The 22151-nt window shown below is 45.6% G+C and overlaps 1 protein-coding gene across 15 annotated transcripts in view; it reads left to right on the plus strand.

Moving 5' to 3' along the window:
- Positions 1-22151, plus strand: part of ACOXL (acyl-CoA oxidase like) — a 360313-nt gene that overhangs the window by 45314 nt on the left and 292848 nt on the right. For 14 of the 15 annotated variants that reach the window (XR_011525900.1, XR_011525904.1, XR_011525903.1 and 11 more), the window contains exons 3-8: positions 5090-5173; positions 13330-13416; positions 13777-13875; positions 17931-18045; positions 18365-18451; positions 20310-20382. Coding sequence is in view for 10 of the 15 variants with exons in the window: in XM_070572143.1 (XP_070428244.1) it covers positions 5090-5173; positions 13330-13416; positions 13777-13875; positions 17931-18045; positions 18365-18451; positions 20310-20382 (545 nt within the window). In the remaining 5 variants the exon portion in view is untranslated. The remainder of the gene's footprint in view (positions 1-5089; positions 5174-13329; positions 13417-13776; positions 13876-17930; positions 18046-18364; positions 18452-20309; positions 20383-22151) is intronic. The other variant, XM_070572146.1, reaches the window with a different exon arrangement.

Genomic DNA, 22151 nt, shown 5'->3' on the forward strand with positions numbered 1-22151 from the left:
AATTTGGAGGACTCTCACTACTTGGCTTCAAGACTTATTGTGAAACTACTCAGGATTATGTGGTATTGGCATAAGGATAGACACACAGATTAATGGGACGGAGTGGAGAATCCTGAAATAAACCCATACATATATGATCGATTGAGTTTTTGACAGTGTTGCCAAGGCAAGTCAATGGGAAAAGTCTTTTCAATAAATGGTGCTGAAACAACTAGATAAACGTATAGAAAAAAATATTTAACCTTAAACCCTACCTCATACTGCATACAAAATAATTTGAGATGAATTATACACCTAAACATAAGTTATAAAATTACGAAGTTTACAGAAGAACAAAGACAATGTCCCTTTGGCCCCCCAAAAAACATTAAATGTGTAAAAGAAAAAACTAACTTGGTCTTTTTCAAAATTAAAAACTGTTGTTCATCAAAAGATATCATTGAGAGGATAAAAAGGCAACCTATGAACTAGGAAAAAATATCTGGAGTGCATGTATCTGACAAAAACTTAGGTCCAGATACAAACGATTCGTACTCAGAATACAGAAAGGATTCCTAGAGCTCAGTGATAAGACAAGCAACCCAATTTAAAAATGGGTAAAAGACTTTAATATACACTTTATGAAAGTATACGAGTGGCCCATGAGCATATAAAAATGTGCTCAGCGTCTTTAGTCATCTGAGAAATGCATATTTAAACCATAATGAGATGACACTCCCTCCAGGATAGCCAAAAATGGAAAAGAGCGACAATACTGTTGAGGAAGTGGAGAAACTAGAACTCTCATATATTGTTGGTGGGAGTGTAAAATGGAACAACCATTGTGAAAAACTGTTTGACGGTTCCTTGCAATATTAAACATAAATCTCCCCTTTAATCCAGCAATTGCATTCCTGGGGATTTACAAAAGAGAAACGGAAACATGTGTCCACAAAAAGACTTGTACGTGAATGTTTATGTCAGCTTTATGCATAATAACCCCAAACCAGAAACAACCCAAATGTTCACCAGTAAGAAATGAGAGGGGGTGGCTGGCCCGGTGGCGCAGCAGTTAAGTTTGCACATTCTGCTTCCGTGGCCCAGGGTTCACCAGTTCGGATCCCAGGTGCGGACATGGCATCGCTTGGCACGCCATGCTGTGGTAGGCATCCCACATATTAAGTGGAGGAGGATGGGCATGGATGTTAGCTCAGGGCCAGTTTTCTTCGGAAAAAAGAGGAGGATTGGCAGCAGATGTTAGCTCAGGGCTAATCTTCCTCAAAAAAAAAAAAAAAGAAAAGAAAAAAAGAAATGAGAGAGGGACCAGCCCCATGGCCGAGTGGTCAAGTTCATGCGCTCTGCTTTGGTGGCCCAGGGTTTCACTGGTTCAGATCCTGGGTGCGGACATGACACAGCTTGTCAGCCCACGCTGAGGCAGCGTCCCACATAGCACAACCAGAGGCGCTCACAACTAGAATATACAACTGTGTACTGGGGGGGCTTTGGGGAGAAGAAGAAAAAAAAGAAGATCGGCAACAGATGTTAGCTCAGGTGCCAATCTTTAAAAAAAAAAAAAGAAGAAAAAGAAATGAGACAAATTATGGAATATTCATAGATGGAAAACTATTCAGTCATAGAAAAGAATGAACTGTTGATATAGAAGACAACATAGGTGCCTTATTTACATGAAAGAAGGCAGATATAAAAGAGTACGTACTGTACGATTCTGTTCATATACGTTCAAGAACAGGCAAAGCTGGTGGGTGGTGATAAAAAGAGAACAGTGGCTGCCTGTGGGGGTGGGGACTCTGAAAAGGGGCATGTGGGCACTTTCTGGGGGGAATGGCAATGTTCTATAATCTTAATTGGTGTGATGGTTAGTTACACAGGTAGATAATTGACCACAGTTCATGCGCTAAAGGTCAGTGCATTTCACTGCATGTAAATTTTACCTTCATAATAAAAAACAATCATGATGCCTGATGCTAGGGGCAGAGTGGAAGCAGGGAGTCCCGCTGGGAAGCTGTTATGGAAGTCCAGGCACACGACGGTGGTGGGAGATGTCAGAAGTGGCCAGCCTTGGGATCTCTTTTGAGGGAGGGAGGGTCAGGACTGGTTCACCCCGTAGGCGAGAGTCTTGTTTAGAGAAGGCGCAGACAACTGAATCCTGGAAGCCCATTTATTTACTTTATGTGTATACTTTACTCTGACCCCTTCTGTTTCTAAAATAATTGGAGGCTAATTATAACAAAGGACATGTATTCAATTAGACAGAGAAGACTTAAATGAAATAGAAAATTGAAACCAGAAAATAGAAGGAGGAAATATGCAAGTTTGACAACGGATACCAGTAAACTAAGACCAGAAACTTCTTTCTGCCCAGTACCCTTGGCCGGGCACCTAACTGGGGCTGCTGAGGGGTTGTGCATGGTCTTTTAAAGTCAGAGGAAAGACAGCTCAGACTAACGACACCCAAGCAGTGCTGAATCAAGTTGATTTTAGTTGAAGAAGAATATATGCCTTTTAGAGACTCTGGGCTTATAAAATAAAAAATATACATTTTTGCAGAATTTGACTTGAAACAGAATATTACATCATAAAGTTCTGCTACGTCAAGTGCTCTACAAAGAAATAGGGGTATTTTAGGGAAAACTACCTTCCTTCTGGTTTAGACTGAATTTATTAAGCAGAAATGTGAATAGCAGGGGTATAATTTAGGATAAAATACAAGGTTGGGAATATTATCCACAGATTTATAGAATCATTATCATTCAAAATGACTACAAACTAACGTGCTGATATGGGAATTGAGTTTAGTTTGACTATATCAAGTCTAAATGAAGGCAGCTATTGATAGAGTAGAAACACTGTAAAAATTTATGCTGAAAACACATGTTGATTGTAGATTGATTGTTATCAGTACAGACAATGCAGTTATGTTGCCAAATGAATGAGAGGGGAAACGTCAATGTTAGACGTTCTTTAATTAGTAGCAATTAATGGATCAGAAATGAAAGAAGGATTGCAGAAGAGAGAGAATTTGTGTGTGGAGGAGATGTTAAAGATAGGTGCCAGGGAGGCATTCAATCAAATTAAGCCTAGTGTTAGTTCTGGAACTTTCACTTGACTTCTTGAAATGGGCCAGTCCAAATGAATGCTTAAGTCAACATCAGAGGATCCATGGCAAACTCCTAGTGGCATTTCCCGTCAGATCTAATAGCAAAGATGTGAGGAAGGAAAATAATCATCATAAACAGTTTATAATGCTCCAAGATGGCTAAATTTGGGGTCGATTCTTCAGCAAATGGGATTGCAATTTATTTCAAACTGTTGAGTAAAAATGACCACAGTCGAATACTTCTAATGGCAGTCATACTCCTGTGTTAACAGTATATGGAGAGAATGAAATAGGCAGAAAACGGTGACCAGTTGGAGATTCTGAGGGTTTTACTTACTCCCGATGGTTTAGGTTTGGCTAAAGCAGAGCAGGTGGTTTAAGGTGTGGAAGGGTCTCTGATGATGATTCCTGGGCATTGTGATGTGTTGATGTCAGGTGCTCTCTGGGGACAAGGCTGGTGGTGCAAAATAGGAGTGGACAGGTGATGCAGGCTGGGCCACCCAGGGTGCCGGGGCTTCCTCCGGTTTAGCAATGAGGGGCAGTGAGAGATGGGGGCATGATGTCCATATGAGGAGTCTGTAGACCTGGTTTCTGGTCCTTGCTCTGCCACTTGCTAGGTGACCCTGGTTGAACAAGTCACTTGACCTCCCTGAGTCTAGACTTTTCCGTTTGTTACATAGGGTCAGTACTTCCTGTCCTGCTTGGCCTCTCATGGAAGGTGGTTGTGAGGATCCGTGGGAGAGAGGACACATGGGCCTGAAAAAGTCTGCAAACATCTGCTACAGTTGTTTTTTATTATTTGCTGGTGACTAACTCTCCAGTGTGAGCTGGAGCTGGAACCGTGCAATGGTTTCTCCTCAAGCCTGGAGATATTTTAGGAAATAATCAATACAAGATGCGTTGGGTTGGAACCACAGTAAGAGTCATAAATCTTGACAGTCTGCTGTTTGATAAAATTAATAATGCTTGAGAGAAACACTGAAAACCTACAGGAGGGGGAACATAGAGTGTGTTTAGGGAGAAAGCATAAGCCAGTGTAGAAACTGGGAGTCATTGAGGTTGGTTATCATCCTGATGCCGGTGGGCAGTTTATACACACATACCACATGTACGCATAGGCACAGAGGCACCCATAGGCACACACACACGTATACACACACGTACACACGGCAACAAGCACCAGCTTTTATTGGCTGAGTCTCGGAAGAGACTGGAGAATAAGGAAGGCTAGCATTAATTCCAACAATGGATAATTGCAATCTGTGCACTCAGGGGCCCACCACCTTCTAGGGAAATGCCACCCGCCTCTGAATTTTTAAAAAAGGGACAGTGTTTTTGCCTTGTCTCATTTCTTGCTGATGGAGAAGAGTGGCCTCTGCAGCTCTGGGATTTGTGGCTGCTGTGTACAGGGAGTGAGAAGAGGGCAGTGAAGACGAACCAGGACCTCATGGTTTTTAAGTTATCAGACCCTGAGATGGTCTATGGTTAGAAAGGAAAGTGAAGAATATTGCTTTTCCTGTGTCCAAAATGTTTGGAAACCTCCCCAACCCTCTGTCTTCACATCAAGATTGTGGCTTGGACTTGAGCCAGGCGTTGCCCCTTGGTCGAGCATCAGTGCAGAGAGGCTGCACCGTGTTCTAGGCAGAACCGTGGGGGTGTCCGGCTCCAGTGACCTCGAGGGACCATCTTGGTGAAGACAACGCAAGACCTGAGCGGAGTGTTGGAGCCTGGCCTCCAGGCGAACCCAGTCTACTTTCTATCGTGTGAGAAAAGGCTTTAAACACTTTGTATGTGGCCAGAGACCAGAAGGCCCACGTTAAAAAAGGTTGAAAACATTTACTTCAGTAGAGTGATGATTATTTTTAGTTAAAAAATTGCTTTTATTGTGTTGAATTTATTGTTATAAAAGTAACATATGTTTGTTATAAAAATGTTAATTTGAAAGGTCAGAAACCATAAGCAAACCTTAACATTGGTCTGTCATGTTCTCAGGCAGAGAAAACAAAGAATTTTATCAGCCGAAGCCTTGTCATAGGAGAAGTCCTCTCCACAGCGGACATGGCCACCGGGGTAAAGGTGAGAGGCGCTGGGCACCCACCCTTCATGGCCTGGTACTGGGTTTTGAGTGGCAAGGAGTGAAAAATAGAGGCCTGGAGGTACCAGTCTGTTTACTGGAATAGATGGTAAGATGGTACACCTTACAACCCATCCCTCCGACTTCCTCTTTAACCATTCTATCCAATCCTGTATTTGTTTTTCCTTTGCTTTTCTGTTTGTTTAGTGTTATTGCATTTGTGTCAATTACCTTTGTTTGTTTCAAATTTTATAAAAACAGTATCAAAATCACTTGCGATTTACTTTCATCACTTAAATGTCATCGCTAAGATTAATCCATATTGTTGCATGCCACTGTATTCGTTTATATTTACTTTTTAAAAAACCTTTTTATTTTGAAATAGAAATGCTCACAGGAAGTTACAAAAATAGTACACAGAGTCACATGAACTCTTTACCCAGTTTCCCTCAGTGGTGGCACGTTATACAGCTATAAAGTGATATAAAACTAGGAAATCAACATTGGTACAGTACTGTTAACTAGACTACAGACTTTGTTCAGATTTCACTAGTTTTTACATGGCATTCATTGTGTGTTTGTGTGTGTGTGAGTGTGTGTGTGGTTCTACGCAGTTTGGTCCCATTTATGGTTTCACGCAACCACTACCACAATCAAGATAGAAGTCTGTTTTATCACAAAGAAACTTATGGTGCTACTCATTTGCAGTTGCAGCCAGACCTCCCACCCATCGCTGTCCTTTGGCAACCACTAATCTCCATTTCCATGGTTTTGCCATTTTGAGGATGATATATGAATGGAAGTTCATTCATTTTTGACTCCTGTGTAATGTTTGACGACTGTGAAATATTACTGTGTAATGTTTCCACATCACTTGGCGTTCCTAGACTTTTCCATTTTTGCTGATCAAGTGGGTATATAAAGGCATCATACTGTGGGCTTGCTTTGTGTGTCCCAGCTCTCCAAGGATGGTAAACAGAATAGTGTGGAGGGCATGATTGCCATGGCCTCTCGTGGTACCCTAGGTCTCCTAACAGAAGGTCATTCATATGGCCCTGTACATGCCCTCTCTTCCCTCCCTGGACACCACTTGGCCTTAAAGTAAGTTCCTGCATCCAAACATCCAGTCCTGATGTCCCCAGAGGGGAGAAATTATAATTAGAGCATGAAGAGAGAACTATCAGACAAGAAGCCAGGTCAATCGTTGGTGGGTCCAAGATGGTAGTTATTTCTGTCTGCAGTGTAGACATTTAAAAATGGGTAAAAATTAAAGAAAAAAATCTGTGAGTGCCATCCTGTGGTGAGGGTACCCACAGTTAGATCCTTCAGGGGAGAATGGCTTCTCTGTGACTTCAGCCAGGCAGGGTCTCTTGCCTCCTGGATGGGTTCGCTGTGGCTTCCAGAGAGAAGAAAGTCAACTGAGATGCATCAGATAACCCCCCTCTCAGAAACACGAGAGGATCCTGGGCTAGACTCATGATCCTCAGTTTGTGCTTTCACCATCTTGCCCCATGCCTGCCTTCTCTTCAGCAGGCCCCTGGTGGGGTGTGGCCATGGGGAAGTCTCCACCGGGGGTTCCAGCTCTCTGGAGCCCTCTGCTCTGCATCTCCGGAGTTTTGCACGGAGCCTAGTGCATAGAGCTGCACGGGGAATGTTTGAATGAATGAGGGACGGGCAGCCAGTGGTTTAAAGCAGACTTAGACACGTTTCAACCAATCACAATGTGTGGACCTTATTTAGATCCTGGTTCAAATGACAAACTAAAAAGAAAAATTGCCAGCTGGGGAAATCTGAACATTGGATATTTGACAATATTAAAGAATTGTTATATTTTTAGGTGGGATGTTTTAGGGTTGTGTTTTTAAAAAGAGCCTTTATCTTTTACAGATGTATAGGAGATATTTATGGGTGAAATGGTAGGATGTCTGGGATAAACTTCAAGATTACCTGAGGTGTAGAATGGGAAAGCGAATTGGGGCAAAGATGAAGCCCATGATGGCCGTCATAGAGTTCCTTATACTCTTCTATTTTGTTTGAAACTTTCCGCAATAAAAACATTTAAAAAAGTTTTACTCCTGAATATCTTAGCAGGAAATTTGAATAGATTTAAAGAAACAGATCTTTAAAAATTTTTCCCTGATCACATCACTCCTCTGCTTAAAGCCCCTTCCCATTATGCTTTAGAAAAACCCTCCAATTCTTCTTCTTCTTCTTCTTTTTTGCTGAGGAAGATTAGCCTTGAGCTAACGTCTGTGCCAGTCTTCCTCCACTTTCTATGTGGGATGCTGCTACAGCACAGCTGATGAGTGGTACAGGTCTGCACCCAGATCCAAACCCGTGAACCTGGGCTGCCAAAGCAGAGCACGCCGAACTTAACCACTATGCCACAGGGCCAGCCCCAAGAAAAACTCTCCAATTCTCGATGTGCCCACTGGTCCTGTGTGGTCTGGCCCTACTCACCTCTCTGGATCCCATCTATACCGCTTTGTCCTCCTCCCCAGGAGATCTGCCATATGGGCCTTCTTTCGGTTCCTCTCATCCACCTCTGGACCACTCCACAACAGGCCCCTCCCTCACCTGGCCGACACCTGCTCATTCTTCAAGTCCCAGCTCAAGTTTCCTCCCCTCGGGGAAGCCTCCCTCGGGCCTGCAATTTAAATCCCATCTGCGTGTTGTCATCTGCCTCTGTGCCTTACAGTTGTCTGTCCTAGTGTGTACCCCTTCTAAATTGATGTGTTTATTCATGCGTCTCATTACTGTGTGCGTCTCATTACCACTAGATGGCAAACTCCTTGGAGACTGTCACCCCCTACTTTCTTGGTATTTAGTAAGTGTCAGGACACGAGTGTTAAATGAAAGCATAGAATCAGAACAGTATGGAAGTTACTCAAAACGTTAGGTGCAGAATTTACCATATGACCCAGCAATTTCATTCCTAGGTATATACCCCAAAGAACTGAAAACAAGGACTCAAACATACTTGTAGGCCAACGTTCATTGCAGCATCATTCACAAAGCTAAAAGGAGCAAACAAACGAAGTGTCCATCAACAGATGGATGGATAAAGCAAATGTGGTATATACATATGATGGAATATTATTCAGCTACAAAAGGGAGGAAATTATGGTACGTGTTACAAGATGGATAAACTCTGAAAACATGATGCTAAGTCAAATAAGCCAGACACAAAAAGACAATTATTGTATCCAGTTATTATTGAGTCCAGTTATATAAAATTTCTAGACTAGGCAAATTCATCGAGACAGAAAGTAGATTATGGGTTGCCAGAGGCTGGGAGAAGAGGCTAACGGGGAGTTACTGCTTAATGGATACGGAGTTTCTGTTTGGGGTGATAAAAAAGTTTTGGAAATGGATAGTGGTGATGGTTGCACAACACTGTGAATGTACTTAATGCCACTGAATTGAACACTTAAAAATGGCTAAGATGGCAAATAGGTAATTTGTATTGTACCACAATACAAAAAAAAAAACTTTGAAAATTTAACAAAAATTATTATTAACCCTGTTTGCTTTCCCACGCATCAGTCATTGCGGGGGATTTTTTTTCCTTGTGCTTGAATATCCTGGACTGTTAGAAGAATGTGTAGACTGTGCTCCTGAGGTCAGCCCAGGAGGGCGTGGCTGTCTCTCCTGTTGGCGGTGGAGGGAGAGGTCCAGGGAGGGGATGTGGTGCGCTGGGAACAGTTCCTATGAGCTCTGGCTGGTCAGGGCATCCCCAGATGTCACTGCCAGCCCAAGAGTAGCTAGTGACCTCTGTTGGCTCTCCTTTTGTACCTTCACATGGGCTGGCTGTCAACCTGAGGAGGGGGCGTCAACATCAATTCGTCAAAGTCCCCTGCACCCCGCAGACCTTGGGTCCCTTTTCTCTCTCCCTCCAGGTGTGTGTTTTCCAAAGGCTCTGGGTGTCCCTGGGCGCTTTGCACAAATGCAGTTGTACTCACACAGTGAAGTGCAGGCTGGGCGGGGACTGGCTCTGAGAGCGGCTCACCGCCAGGGGGCGGGAGAGTGAGAGAGGTGCAGGGGGAGAGACTTTCCTGAGGCCTTTGAGTCCCCATTCTAGCTTGGGAGCCAGCCCAAGGTCTTCTGCCCAAAACGCTGATGCAGTCTGGAGGGACTCTAAGGCCGGAAGAGATGTGACATGCTTCCTTTTCTTCTTCCCCATGGCTGTTCCCTTTTTTCCTTATTTGAACCATCTTACTATCTGTCTTAGTTTGCTTGGGCTGCATTAAACAACGGAAATTTATTTTCTCACAGTTCTGGAGGCTGGGAAATCCTAGATCAAGGTGCCAGCAGATTCAGTTCCTGTTGAGGACCCTCTTACTGTAGATGGCCCCACCCTCATGACCTCACCTAAACCTAATTACCTCCCAAGGCCACCCCCTCCAACTACCATCACAGTGGGGTTAGGGCTTCAGCATATAAATTTTGGGGAACACAATTCAGTCCATAGCACCGCCCCTTCTGGGCTCACCATTGTCTGAGAAAACACATCAGTGCCTCAGTGTATCCCATTTGCTCTTGGAATGAAAAGAACCTGAAAGCACTTGAAGCTTCTTTAGGAGACCCGCTGTCAGGATGTTGTGTAGGAAGGACCTGGCCTATCACAGCGGACGCATGAGAGATCTTGCTGGTCCAACTCGGCGGGGAGACAGTTAGAATGATGTGAGTTCACGTTCAGTATCTAGGATTCTTCAGTCACAGTTCTGGCATGTTCCTTTTACTCATCATGCTGAGTGACCTTAGGTTTCTCTTCATGAAGATGGCACTGCTAATGCCCATTCATAGGCTGTGATCAGATTTAAGTCAATGATGCCTGTGAGGAGCTCCATGCCATGCCTGGCATGCAGCAGGGGCTTGGTGAGTGGTGGGGGCTGTAACCACTAAGATGTGGCCCTGAGCCCTCCCCAGTGGTCTTCCAGGTAGTGGCTCAGTTGGTGGACTGAGGTGAAATCAACCTGGGTTCCACCAGCTTCCCTGGACACTGTGCGATGTCTGTCTTTCTAGTCACCATTTGGAAGTTAAGAGGCCCTGCCGGAGGCCCCAGCCTTAGGCCCCTTCAGCCTGTCCTGGCTGCAGTTCCCGGCCCCCAGGAAGCCCCGGCTGTGGCCTCTGGAGGCTGCCAGCCCTCCCTGGGCGTGTTGCGGTCATGACCTCAGGCGCCCGATGCTGTAGCTGTCCTTTTTCTCTTCTGGATTAGTGAGAAGGGAGAGAAAGAGCTTTCCCAAACTAACAGTTCGAGGTGTGCACATATTTAGAGTTTTCGTTAGGTATCCTCCCTGTTTGTGCTTCCTTGCCACTAACTTTCCCAGTCTCTCTCAGAACAGACAGACCTCTCTGTCCTGTGCCCTGAGGTGGGCCGGGGGCAGGGCGCTCCTTGGACAGAATGACAGCAGTGGACACAGCGCCCTCTCAGGAGGACACGTTGCGCTGCTCCCTTGTAATGGATTGATGCCCTTCTTCATTCAGTCTCAGCATCCCTGTCTTAGCGAATCCATCCGCTCCTCCCTGGCTCCTCCTGCAAGTTTCCCCCGTACAGATAATGGGCCTCCATCCATCTGGCACCCAGGCCCAAGACCCAGGTGTCACCTGGAGTCCTCTCTTGTCCTCGCTTCCCAAGTCCACCCATCAGCTCTGTCTCCAGAATCTACCCTGAATCCTTCTTCTTGTCGTCCGCTTCACTGCAGTCTGACTCACCTGCTCACCCTGGTGGTCGCTCGCTGGGTGCCTCCTTCCTACGCCTGGGCGAGGGAGGGTCCATGCTTCTCACAGGAGGCCTCCACTGAATGGCCAGGGAGTCAGCTGCTTAGAGCCATCCGGGTGCTCCTGTTTAGTCAACTTACCTGCTATTCAGGGGACGTGGCTTTGACAACACGCTGGCCAGCACATGGGGAAAGAGCCCACATTTTAACTGGCTGTGTGGGATGAGTCCTGCAGACTTCTGTTAACTGCTGAAGTTTTCTGCAAACCTACAGGTTTCACTCCCCCAGCCCAGTGCTCCTACTGAGAGCATTTAGTGAATGGAGCTTTCAAAATGTGCAGGAAACACTCTGATCCACTCCCCCCCCCCCCCATTCCAAAGAGGAGGAAAGGATTTAAAACCTAGAAAAGGACTATATTGTGAAGAACACATTAGCCACCAGTCAAAGAGATTTAGGGGTGGAAAATTCAATCTCTTTTAGTTTCAGAAAAATATTTTTCTTTAACTCGATTTCCAAGATGGTTTAGGGAAAAAATATCACTGTTTGGATGGATGCCATTTTCCCAGGTTGGCATTAGTACTGCAAGATGCAGGGTCCATGATGATTCTGTGGAGAGGGGTGCTGAGAAAGCAGGACATCAAGCATCTTCCGAGGATGCTTTATGATTCTCCAAACGAAAAGCACTGTGTCTATCAGATGTGACTAATGAAATCCATCAGTTACGATGGCAGAGCGTTTCAGCTGGTCAAGCGGTGGGGGTCGATGGAACGCCAGTCGATGAAGGCTCGGCAGTCAGCGCCAGGCTGGTCACACGCGTGTGGTGCCGGGACTCGTTCTTGCCAGGGGCTGATGACAGTTCTCAGATGGAAGGATGTGAAGATGCCTTTCCTGCCACTTCTCTGCCAGGTCTTCCTCGGGATCAGTGTGTCTGCTAGGGCTCATTCGATTGCAGTGATTCTGAAAAGAAGGGGCGTCTATTGGCTGCTGTAACTGAAGAGTCCAGGGGGTGGCAGGCTTCAAGTGTGAGTGTGTGGGACCCGAGTTCTCTTATCTCTCGTCTCTGTTTCCTTCTCCCCACCTTCACCCCTGTGTGTTGGCTTCACTCACCAGCTCTTGTGATGGCGAGAGCAGCCAGCAGCACCAGGCCCCCATTCCTCCAGGTTCTACTGCATCCAAAAAGACAGAGCTTCTTTTCCTCAGGAGCTTACCCACTCTGATTGTACCCACCCAGATCACAGATCCATCCATCCATCCGTCATCCCTATGGCGATGATACTATGCAGATCAGTCAGCCCTGGGCCCCAGGCTCATCCTAAAGCTGGGATGGAGGTTAACATCAGCCACAAACCACTTGGACTGATTCTGGAGGAGGAGGGCTTCCCAGAGGAAAACTGGGGCTGTGTGGCTCGGAGGGGGTGAAGGGGTGCTGACCTGCAGATGCAGCCAATGTCGTCCGCTTGATCTCTCTGTCTTTGCAATCAGTCTCCTGTTCCCTTCAAATGCCCCACTGAAGTCTGCCTTCTCCTCTTCCTTCTCTTTTTCCTGCTCTTCTTTCTCCTTGTCAGCAACACTTTTCCAGGGTTGATAAAAGACCAGACAAAGTGTTTGGCAGTTGGCCCTCACTGAGTCCTCGCAGCAACCTTATGAAGTGCTGTTAGGCATTAGGCAGCTTGAGATTGAACCCCAGCCCTGACCACTTTCTCAGGGTGAAACCTTGGACACGTCACTTTCCTCTCTGAACCTCGGTGTCCTCATCTGTCAAGTGGAGGGTGATGATGTCTTCTTCCCAGGGTTGTCGTGAGACTCAATGAGCTTGTGTGTATGGAGCTCAATGCTTAGAAGGCTTGAGTGCTCAGTAAGTGGGAGTGCTCATCATTCACTCGATTTCTCAGATGTGGAAACTGAGGCTACTATGTCATTTGCTCAAGGTTCCACAGCCAGTGGGTAGCTGAACTGGGATTTGAGCCCCGGCTGTCTCATCCCAAGCTGAGTGCCTGCTCGTTTTGCAGCATCACCTCTTCCGTCAGCCTTCGTGTGTGCTGTTTCTTATGACAGGACTCATCTCTGCAGACTGTGGCCGGCACCTGGATCAGGGCACAAACACTTTGTTGTACATCTACGTTTCAGGCCCTAAGCTAGATCCTGAGCAGACAAGGCGGAATGAAAGTTCGGAACAGTCATTTGATGGGGTGCACTGGGCAGCTCTGAGGATGGAGGACTGACTCCATCCAAGAGAGGGAACATGAGCCACGTGTGCAGAGAGGAACTGGAGCTTGACAGGCAGTGAAGGGGAAGGGCGCGGAAGCCTCGCCACTTGCAGGGCTTATGTAAAGCTCGAGCCGAGTAGATGCTCCTTGAACGGAGGTTGACCCGTGGGTTTAGTGGTCATTAAATTATTGACTCTTCCTAACAATGGCCTGTATTGTCCTTGTTTCCAGTGTGGAATAATTTATTGGCTATTTGGAGGTGCAATCAGGAACCTTGGAAGCCCAGGACATGTAACTAAGTGGCTTCAGCCTCTCCAGGTATGGCATGTACCTCAAAGATGTTCTTTTCCACACAGAGCCTTAAAAATTCACAGTAGCTAGATGTGTGTGTGTGTGTGTATGTGTGTGTGTGTGTGCGTGTGTTGGCAGAAAAAGAAGATAAAACAGAATTAGTGTCAGCAAGAATCTTGTTTGGAATAAGAATTTCAAGACTATCTTTTTAAAATTGCATCGAGACTGTCATATTGTTACCACATTGGCTGTCGCCAGGCTGAATGTTTATAATTATCTCTAACTCACCCCGCCTCTCTCACCAACATTCGTAATGATCTGAGAGGGTCTGCAATTTGAGCAGCCATCTGACTGGCTGATTCCCTTCTAATGTCTGGTAAACTCCAGGAGCAGAAATACAGCGGGATGTTCGCAATGACTGAGAGAGGCCACGGGAGCAATGTGAGAGGGATCCAGACCGAAGCCACCTTTGACCTCTCTGCCCAGGTGAGGATTCTGTCCATGGTTCTGTGGTTCAGCTCCAGCAGGACACCTGCACAGAACCAGACTCTCTTCCTTCCCGAATCCAGCTTCACACCCTCTGTGGGTGCTCTCTGACCCAAGGGGCTCAGAGTCAGAACGAACATCTAAGTGCGTTAGTGGATGTGGACGCAGGCTCAGCCTTCGTGAGTCTAATACCAGCCAACGCTCACACAGCACCTACTACGTGCCAGGCACTGCTCCAAGCACTTTATGTGACCTCGTTAATTGAATGCCCTGTGAGAACAGTATTGGAGACATTTTGTTGTCCTTCCCAACAATAGCAGGTGAGTGACCGGAAGAGGTCTTGTTGGCTCTCTCCATTGCACCATGGGGCAGGAGGGCACTGTCTGTGCTGCGGCTTCCTTACCAGGAGCCGAGTCCTCTGTCCTGGAGTGATGCAATGTTTTTAATTGTGACCTGCACGAAAATTCACATGGCAACTGAAACAAGATTTCACAAAGCAATCTTACCTTTACTGTGTGTGATGAACTCCAATAGTTTCCCTTCCATTCTCATTAATTTAAAGAAAGTTGCTCAAGGGGCTGGCCCCGTGGCCGAGTGGTTAAATTCGCGCGCTCCGCTGCAGGCGGCCCAGTGTTTCGTCGGTTCGAATCCTGGGCGCGGACGCGGCACTGCTCATCAGACCACGCTGAGGCAGCGTCCCACATGCCACAACTAGAAGGACCCACAACGAAGAATACACAACTATGTACCGGGGGGCTTTGGGGAGAAAAAGGAAAAAATAAAATCTTTAAAAAAAAAAAAAAAAAAGTTGGTCAAGATGCGCTAAATTGATATCTCTCCACTAACGTGAAAGTTCTTCTTTGTCAGTCCTTCTCCCATCTCCTTAGCTCCTCCTACCCCTGAATAAGGAAAGCAACTATTTCCTTAGTTCACTCTCCTTCATAGTTTCTTGTTTGATATTGGGTATGCCTAGGAACTACAAAGGAGTAAATAAGTTTGGAAGTTCTTGAGTTTGTGTAAATATATGCGTGCAAGCACGAGCACGAGTGTGGATGTGGCCATGTGCATGTGTGTGGCAACTCAGCCTATTCTTCATTTTTGCTGAGTTTGTTCTTTTAGAATCTGGTTTTCTGATAGCAGGTTTGCCTGACCCACGACTGATCACTGGAGGTGGTCAGAATTTAGAATGACAGATTCAGGTGTGGGGTTGTGTGGGAGGATGCCCTGCCTGCCCTCCTGCCCTGATGCTAGTTCTGCACGGCGGCCAGTGATGTCCGAGTGGGACGTCATTGATAAGCACAAGAAAAATGACTGCCCATAAAAAAAAAACTTATGGCAAGACATTGTTGCCCCTATTTTATAGGTGGAGAAACTGAGGCTCAGAGGTTTGGAAACTGACGACGGCTGTGCAGTTAATGAGCAAGTCTCAGGTTCAAGCGGGACTGCCCTGAACAGCTTAGCTTTCCTGCCAGCGATGGGAGCTGACTAAACAGCTTTTGGGTTTTGGCTGGCCAATTTTTTCTTCCCCTAAACCGCAGTATTAAGGTCACCTTGCTGTCATTAAAGGGGAAAAAAACCTCCCCGACAATTCTTATTTATTTGTTTCTTCTTACAATTATTTTTTTCCACAAAAATCATTTCCCTGTGTTGGTCCCATTTTCCCCGAACCGCATAAATGATTTAGCTACCTGGTGTGCTTCCGCAGCTGCTGCTTCCTGCAGGGGAGTCGCGGGGTTGAAATCATAACGATGAGGAGACCCTAGTGAACACTGCCTCCCGAGGGAGTGAGAGAGAGGACAGCCCAGCATCAACTCGGGCCGCTGAGGATTGACGCAGCGGGAAGGGATTTCTCCTTCATTGGGTTCTGTGTTTTCCCGTTGATTTCCCTTTTAAAATGTTAGAGCGTATCATATGCGCCCTCTCTCCCTCGAGGACTCTTTCAATCTCTTGCATTTTTCAGTTGTTCGTGCCTGTGGGCTGGTGGTTTTGTTTTCTTTTGGGCGGTGGATTGGGTAGTGGTATGGAGAGTTAGGCAGTGAGGGAGAGTTTCCTTTTTACACTTGATACTAAATAGCAAAAACAAATGAGGCTGAGAGCTCTCTAGCCAAAGCCATGTTCTTCAGTGCTTCCCACACTGGCCACTTTCTTGGCCTTCACCAACTAATTATGATAGGAACCGACACACATGGTGTGCATTATTTAGATCCAGGTGCCACGCCAACATTTTGGCTGATGCAGACTTTCCAAATCAAGTGTTTTTGCCAGAAGTGACAAACCTCCTTTCCCAGAGTGGATCAGATGTTTTCAGGGCGAATGGCCTCCTGTCTCTTCCCGGCGCCACCAGCTTCTTTTGTGCCAGGCCAATGCTTCTCTGCTGCTTCCCTTCCTACCCTCGAGATGTGAGCAGCTCCTCACTGCATGGATTTTGGTTGTTGGTGCTGTTACTGCACCGAGCCTCAAATAACTCTTTCCTTTGAGAAGTCCTGGCTGGCCTGATAAGACAAAGGCAGACTCCAGAGACTTCTGTTCAAAAGAATCAGCTTGTCCATTTATGTTTCTGAAAAAGCCCTTACACATGTTGAAAGTTTTTCTGTGCAAGCATATGTCGGAGAATGTTTCCTTAGGCTTCGAGACTGTATTTCTTGGCCAGAGGGAAAGTGTAGTCTATATACTTTAAAATCTGAAATCCGAGATAATCTTTATGTGATCAATAGCTTGTTGGTTTAGTTCAGCCACATCTGTGATATTGTCGGACTCGCCGGCCTGTCCCAGGAACCCTGTATTCAAAGTTAGCAGGTATAGTCAGGCCCTCCTTGACAAGAGGTTGAAGGGCATTCCCGGTGACAAGCAGAATTAGGGAGAACCAAGAAGTGAAGGGGAGAATTTCTAGTATGATCCTGTATTGGCTTCCGGAGAGGAGGAAAAAGAAGACCGAGTTTTGAGCAGAGACTTAAAACAAAAAAACCTGTGTTTGCTTCCTGCTTCTTCATGACCAGTCTTAATTTCACACTGTTTTGTGCTGGAATCCCTGATCATATTATGGAGACAAATTGGATGGCATTTTCTAAGGTTCCTTCCCCTATAGATAGAGAATTGTTTACAAATGCTTCGGTTTAAGAGCTTACACGTATGAAGCTTTTTTGGAAACCTTTTATTATTAATGCATTGATCAGGAAAATGGAGAGGCAAGTTCTGAAATAATCATCTAAAGGCTTAAATAAGCCTTTAAAACAAGAATCCAAATTGGATGGGCTAGGATTCTGAGCAGTGGTGGGGTTAGGTCATGGTTGCCTGTTAGTCATGCTTGCATCCAGGCACACAGTTTTGGTCTTTGGTTAGTAGTGGGTTTTTAAACAACAGGCCCCTATCATGGAGGCAGGGATGTTCAAGGCCCAGGCAACAGTGGAGGGCATGAAGAGCCAAGCGATTTATCCAGAAGGGGCAATGCCCAGCAGATAAAATGAAACATATAGACGAGGACTCATTCAACAGGGGGCCCCAGATCATTGGACGTTCCATCCTTTCCTGTGAAACTTGCAGGTGGGGTGTTTGGGAGTGAGGGGTTGTGGAGAGATGAATATATATCACCAGAGCTTTTGGTGTGGGATTATTTAAAAGTCAAAACCTCAGTCTAGAGAAGGTGGGCATTGATGAAAGACTTTAATAAAGCCAGGCAGGGTCAGCCAAGTAGCACATGTGTCAGCCCAACATTATAAAGAAGAGGGACCAGGAAAGAGTGGATGTGCACTTTTTGTCCATCGAAAATTGGCAACTCGCTTTCCTAATTGGATTAAGCATTGAAGAGGCACTTTAATTGCCAGCCGTTTTCAGAGGGGAGGTGGAGGTGAACTGTGTGACTGGAGGTGAGAGCACAGTGGCGTTGACCTCATGAGGCGGAGCCAGATGATTTTTGGTTGTTGCCCCTTCGCTGTGAAGTCACCTGAGTGCTCGTGCTACATGATGTGCACCTGCTTCACAGTATTTGTTGCCTTGAGCCGAGGGATCAAAATGAGCCATCAGAAAGGAAACTCTGTCCCTCTACTGTGTCTGTGCAGGAGTTTGTAATCAACACACCGTGTGAAAATGCTGAGAAGATGTACATCGGAAATGCCATGTACGGGAATTATGCAGCGGTCTTTGCCCAGCTCATCATAAATGGAAGATCTCAAGGTTTGTTACCGACCCAGAAGCCTAGAATAATTCTCTTTACTTTTACTATTTTCCAGCGAATACTTTAAACTGAAAACCCACTTGACAGGGCTGTTTTTATTCTGTAAAAATTTCAGTACTAACTTTATCTCCTAAACATACATGAGGATAAAATTTTTCATTACATTTTGACATTATACACTATTATGGGCTGTGCACAGTCATAGAATTGAATGAATTTCAGAATCAACATAATTTTATACTGTCCCAGGAAATGAATAAAGCTTGAATCATATCTTTAGAAAAGGGAGTTTAGTAACTGTCTCTTTGCCCTCCTTAGGGCCCCATTGTTTCATCGTTCCTGTCCGGGATGAAGACGGAAACTTGTACCCCGGAGTAACGGCTATTGATATGATGTACAAAGAAGGTGAGTCCCCAGGTGACCCTCTCCTACCTGCATTTGTACTTCCTGCCTGCTCCCCAACCCACCCAGGGAGAGTCTGACCTAACTCACCAAAACACTGAAAACAGGGAAGGCAGAGAAGACTGCTTTCGAAGCCTGATTAGAGTCTTTTATGTGGAACTGTTAGAGAATGTTGCAGATTGCCATTTACGAAGATGCATTGGTCTCATTTTCTCCCAGCCTCTTGTACTTCCTCGTAATGATGCAGCTTTGCCCTGAGTTTTTCTGTCTCCTCTCGCCTTCTTGGACTTGTGGCTCTCAGAGGGCAGGGTGAGGTTCTCTCTCTAGTGCCCCTGAGCCACCAGCCTGGTGTTGGTGCGCCTGAGGCCCTTGATGAGGCCTAAGGATTGACTCGGTATGCTAGTTTGCCAGAGTGGTTTTATCACACACTGAGTGCCTTGAACAACAGAAATGTGTTGTTTCATAGTTCTGGAGGCCTCAAGTTTGAGATCAAAGTGTTGGTGGGGTTGGTTCCTTCTGAGGGCTGTGAGGGAGAAGCTGTTCCAGGCCTCTCTCCTTGGCTCATAGGTGACCATCTTCATATTCACATGGCATTCTCCCCATGTGCCTGTCTGTGTTCAAACTTCCTCTTTTCATGAGGACACTAGTCATTTGGATGAAGGCCCACCCTAAAGACCTTATTTTAACTTGATTACCTCTGTAAAGACCCTACCTCCAAATAAGGTCACCTTCATGGGTACTGGGGTTTAGGACTCCAACATATGAATTTGAGGGGGACACAGTCCAGCCCATAACACTGGGTGAGAGCAGGCCTTGCCTGTGGGCTCCACTGGACATCACTAGTCAAGGCCAAGCCAAGCCAAAGAAGCAGGTTAGAGAAGAAGAAAAACAAGACAGAAGAAAGAGGAGGAGAGAGAAGGAAGAAGAAGATGATCCTTGGGTGGAGGGGGATAGCCTCCCCCAGCTCCTTAGGGTTTATGGACCACTGCCACGTCTGCAGGAATGGGCTGCAGGTGGTTTGTGAGCACTTTAAATGTATCTTCCAGGGGTGACTGAGGCCCTCGCTGGTCCTGGTCCCTTGAAAATGCCTCAGGTGTCAAGTGTTCTTGAGAGCAGAGGGCTTGGCCCAGCTCTTGTGAAATGGTGCCAGACATTTAGAATGCTGGCAACTTCAGAAAGTCTGCTTTGGTTTCCTTGTAAGCTCCTAAATGCAAGTGTGTCCTTGTCAAGGGGTGATGTTCTAAATAAATACGTGTGCTAAATAAAGATCTTTCCCCCAGATTAAATCTCCCTAAATGTGAGATGAACAAAAAGTAGACCCCAGACTCTGAGGTTAGAATAGTTCTGGAGATTTCAAGAACCTTCTGGAGAGTCAGGTCACCCCACCCACCCACTGCTGTCCTTGTGATCATTTCCCTTTGTCTTTTAGACATTTAGTTTCACAAATTGGCCCCCGTGTGCTGAGGAGGAAGCACCGGGAGGGAGGAGGAATGTGAGCTCTGCATCACTGAGGGGAATAACCAGCTTTCCTGCCTTCTCTGGGGTCAGTCTGATGTTCTCTCAGGTGCCTAGAACTCTCTCTCCCACTCACAGCAACTGCTCGGGCAGGCAGGTGTGTCCCCATCACATCTCCCACCTGAGCCCCGGAGCACACAGGCTACGCAGGAGGCACAGCTCTTCAAGGAAACAAACAAACAGCATCCCCACCCCACCCCAAATAAAAAAGCATCAACAATTCTGGAAGTGAAATAAAGGGCTTTGAATTTCAGTGGAGACAGGGCTGGAAAGTCACAGGGCCCATATTTCTGTTGCTAGCATATATTTGCCCTCTGTGGCTCCATTTCGTTTCTGCTCTCTCTAGGTCTGCATGGTGTGGATAATGGGATTTTAATTTTTGACAAGGTTCGGATACCAAGGGAGAACCTGCTGGATAAGTGAGTAGTTTTCTCCTTAACTTAGATTTGCTGTCTGAATGATCTCATTCCTCTCCCAACCCAGGCCTTGTTCTTGGGGCTCACTGTCGAGGCTATCTTCTCATAACCACTCCTGCAAGTTTACTGACAACTAACTGGAAATGTAGAGAAGCAAACTGAAAAAATTCAAATTATCCAAATGCTACTACCCAGGCGTAATGTTTGTTATACTTTAATGTACAACTTTTTAGACTTTTCTTCATGATGATGTATCTAAAGAGGGAGAGATGTTTGACTTTTACTGAATGAAGTCCACTTATAAATTCTACTTTTTATTAACTAACTTTTTTTATTAATTAACTTATATTTTTTTATTAATTAACTTGTAATTTCTACTTAACATTATATGTCACTTGTTTCTATGCAACAATAAACATACATATGCATTATCATTTTCAATATTGTCATAATAGACTTTTAAATAAATGATCTATAATTTATATAATCAATCCCTTACTGTTGGATATTTAGGTTGTTTCCTTGAAGAAATATTTTTTTCTTTGCTATCATAAAGCAATTAGCGTTATTGCCTCCTTTGTGGGTGGCAGGAAATAAGGCACCTCCTTTCAGCTTTGGAGGCTGTTATAACTTGGGTGGCATGGGTGGATAATGTGAAAGGTGCTCCGTGTCATTCCCCAGCATCCCTCAGTGAGGTCAAACAGGTGGGTTAAGGGTGGGCTGAACAACGAGGTGAAGGTTGCTTCTACCAGGTACGTTCCAGAGCTCCAGGGCTTCACAGTACTTTTTCAGAGGCTAAGAAATACCGATTACCTTTACTTTTTTCAGCAGCATTTCATGTGTCCAATAAGAATCCTTAACCAGAGTCATAGTTAAGTCTGTGAAAAAGTAAGCAACCAGGCTTGCTCCCTGCTTTCATGGAGATTTTCCTTTAACACTTGACTCTTTTGTTTGTTGCCTGCAAGTTCTTGCCAGCAGATAAATATCCTAGATGCCAAAAGTTTAAGACAAATGTGGCAGAAATAAAATAGTCCAAATTTTGTTAACTTTTTTCCCCCTGTGAATTGGTAGGAAACAAAATGGAAACAACAAAAGCATCTTTGCAGTTATTCTGGGGTTTGCTGAAGCCCTCAGGACCCCTCAGGAGCTACAAGCGCCCATGACAGTAGGTCTGAGGACCACCAGCCTCCCCCAGAGGTGCCTGCACATTTCCCGGTCACTTATCAGCATCGCTCCACTCTGGGAGATGGGGAAGAGGGAAGGAAAGCCACAGATGTGGAGCTCCCCATATCTCACCTGCTGTAATGGGATCTTAATGGCCTGGACTGTCCTCTGCCAGCAGGTAGACCCACTGGCTTAGCATTCATCCAATGCACTAGAGATTAAAAAGTCAGACTCAACCAGAAAGAAAAATGCTGGGGGGCTACAGGGACTGTGGAAGATGTGAGCATACGTAGAACATTCTTTGATAAGTAAGGTTTGATTTTAGTCCCATTCCATTGGCATTTAAGCTCCTCCCCTACCCCCAATACTACAGAAGAGCAGCAGCAACACAGATGCTTTGAGCGAAGACTCCCACTTTGGGGGTGTCGGTTCACCACTTGATCAAAAATGGGCCAGTAAATAGACATTCAGATTAAATGAAATTCCTATCAAAATCGCAACTGCCTTTTTTTTGCAGAAACTGAGAAACTGGTCCTAAAATTCATATGGAAATATAAGAGACTCAGAATATCCAAAACAATCTTGATAAAGAAGAAAAAAGTAAGAGG

The sequence above is a fragment of the Equus przewalskii genome, chromosome 14 (genome assembly GCF_037783145.1).
Source record: "Equus przewalskii isolate Varuska chromosome 14, EquPr2, whole genome shotgun sequence".
NCBI lineage: Eukaryota > Metazoa > Chordata > Mammalia > Perissodactyla > Equidae > Equus > Equus przewalskii.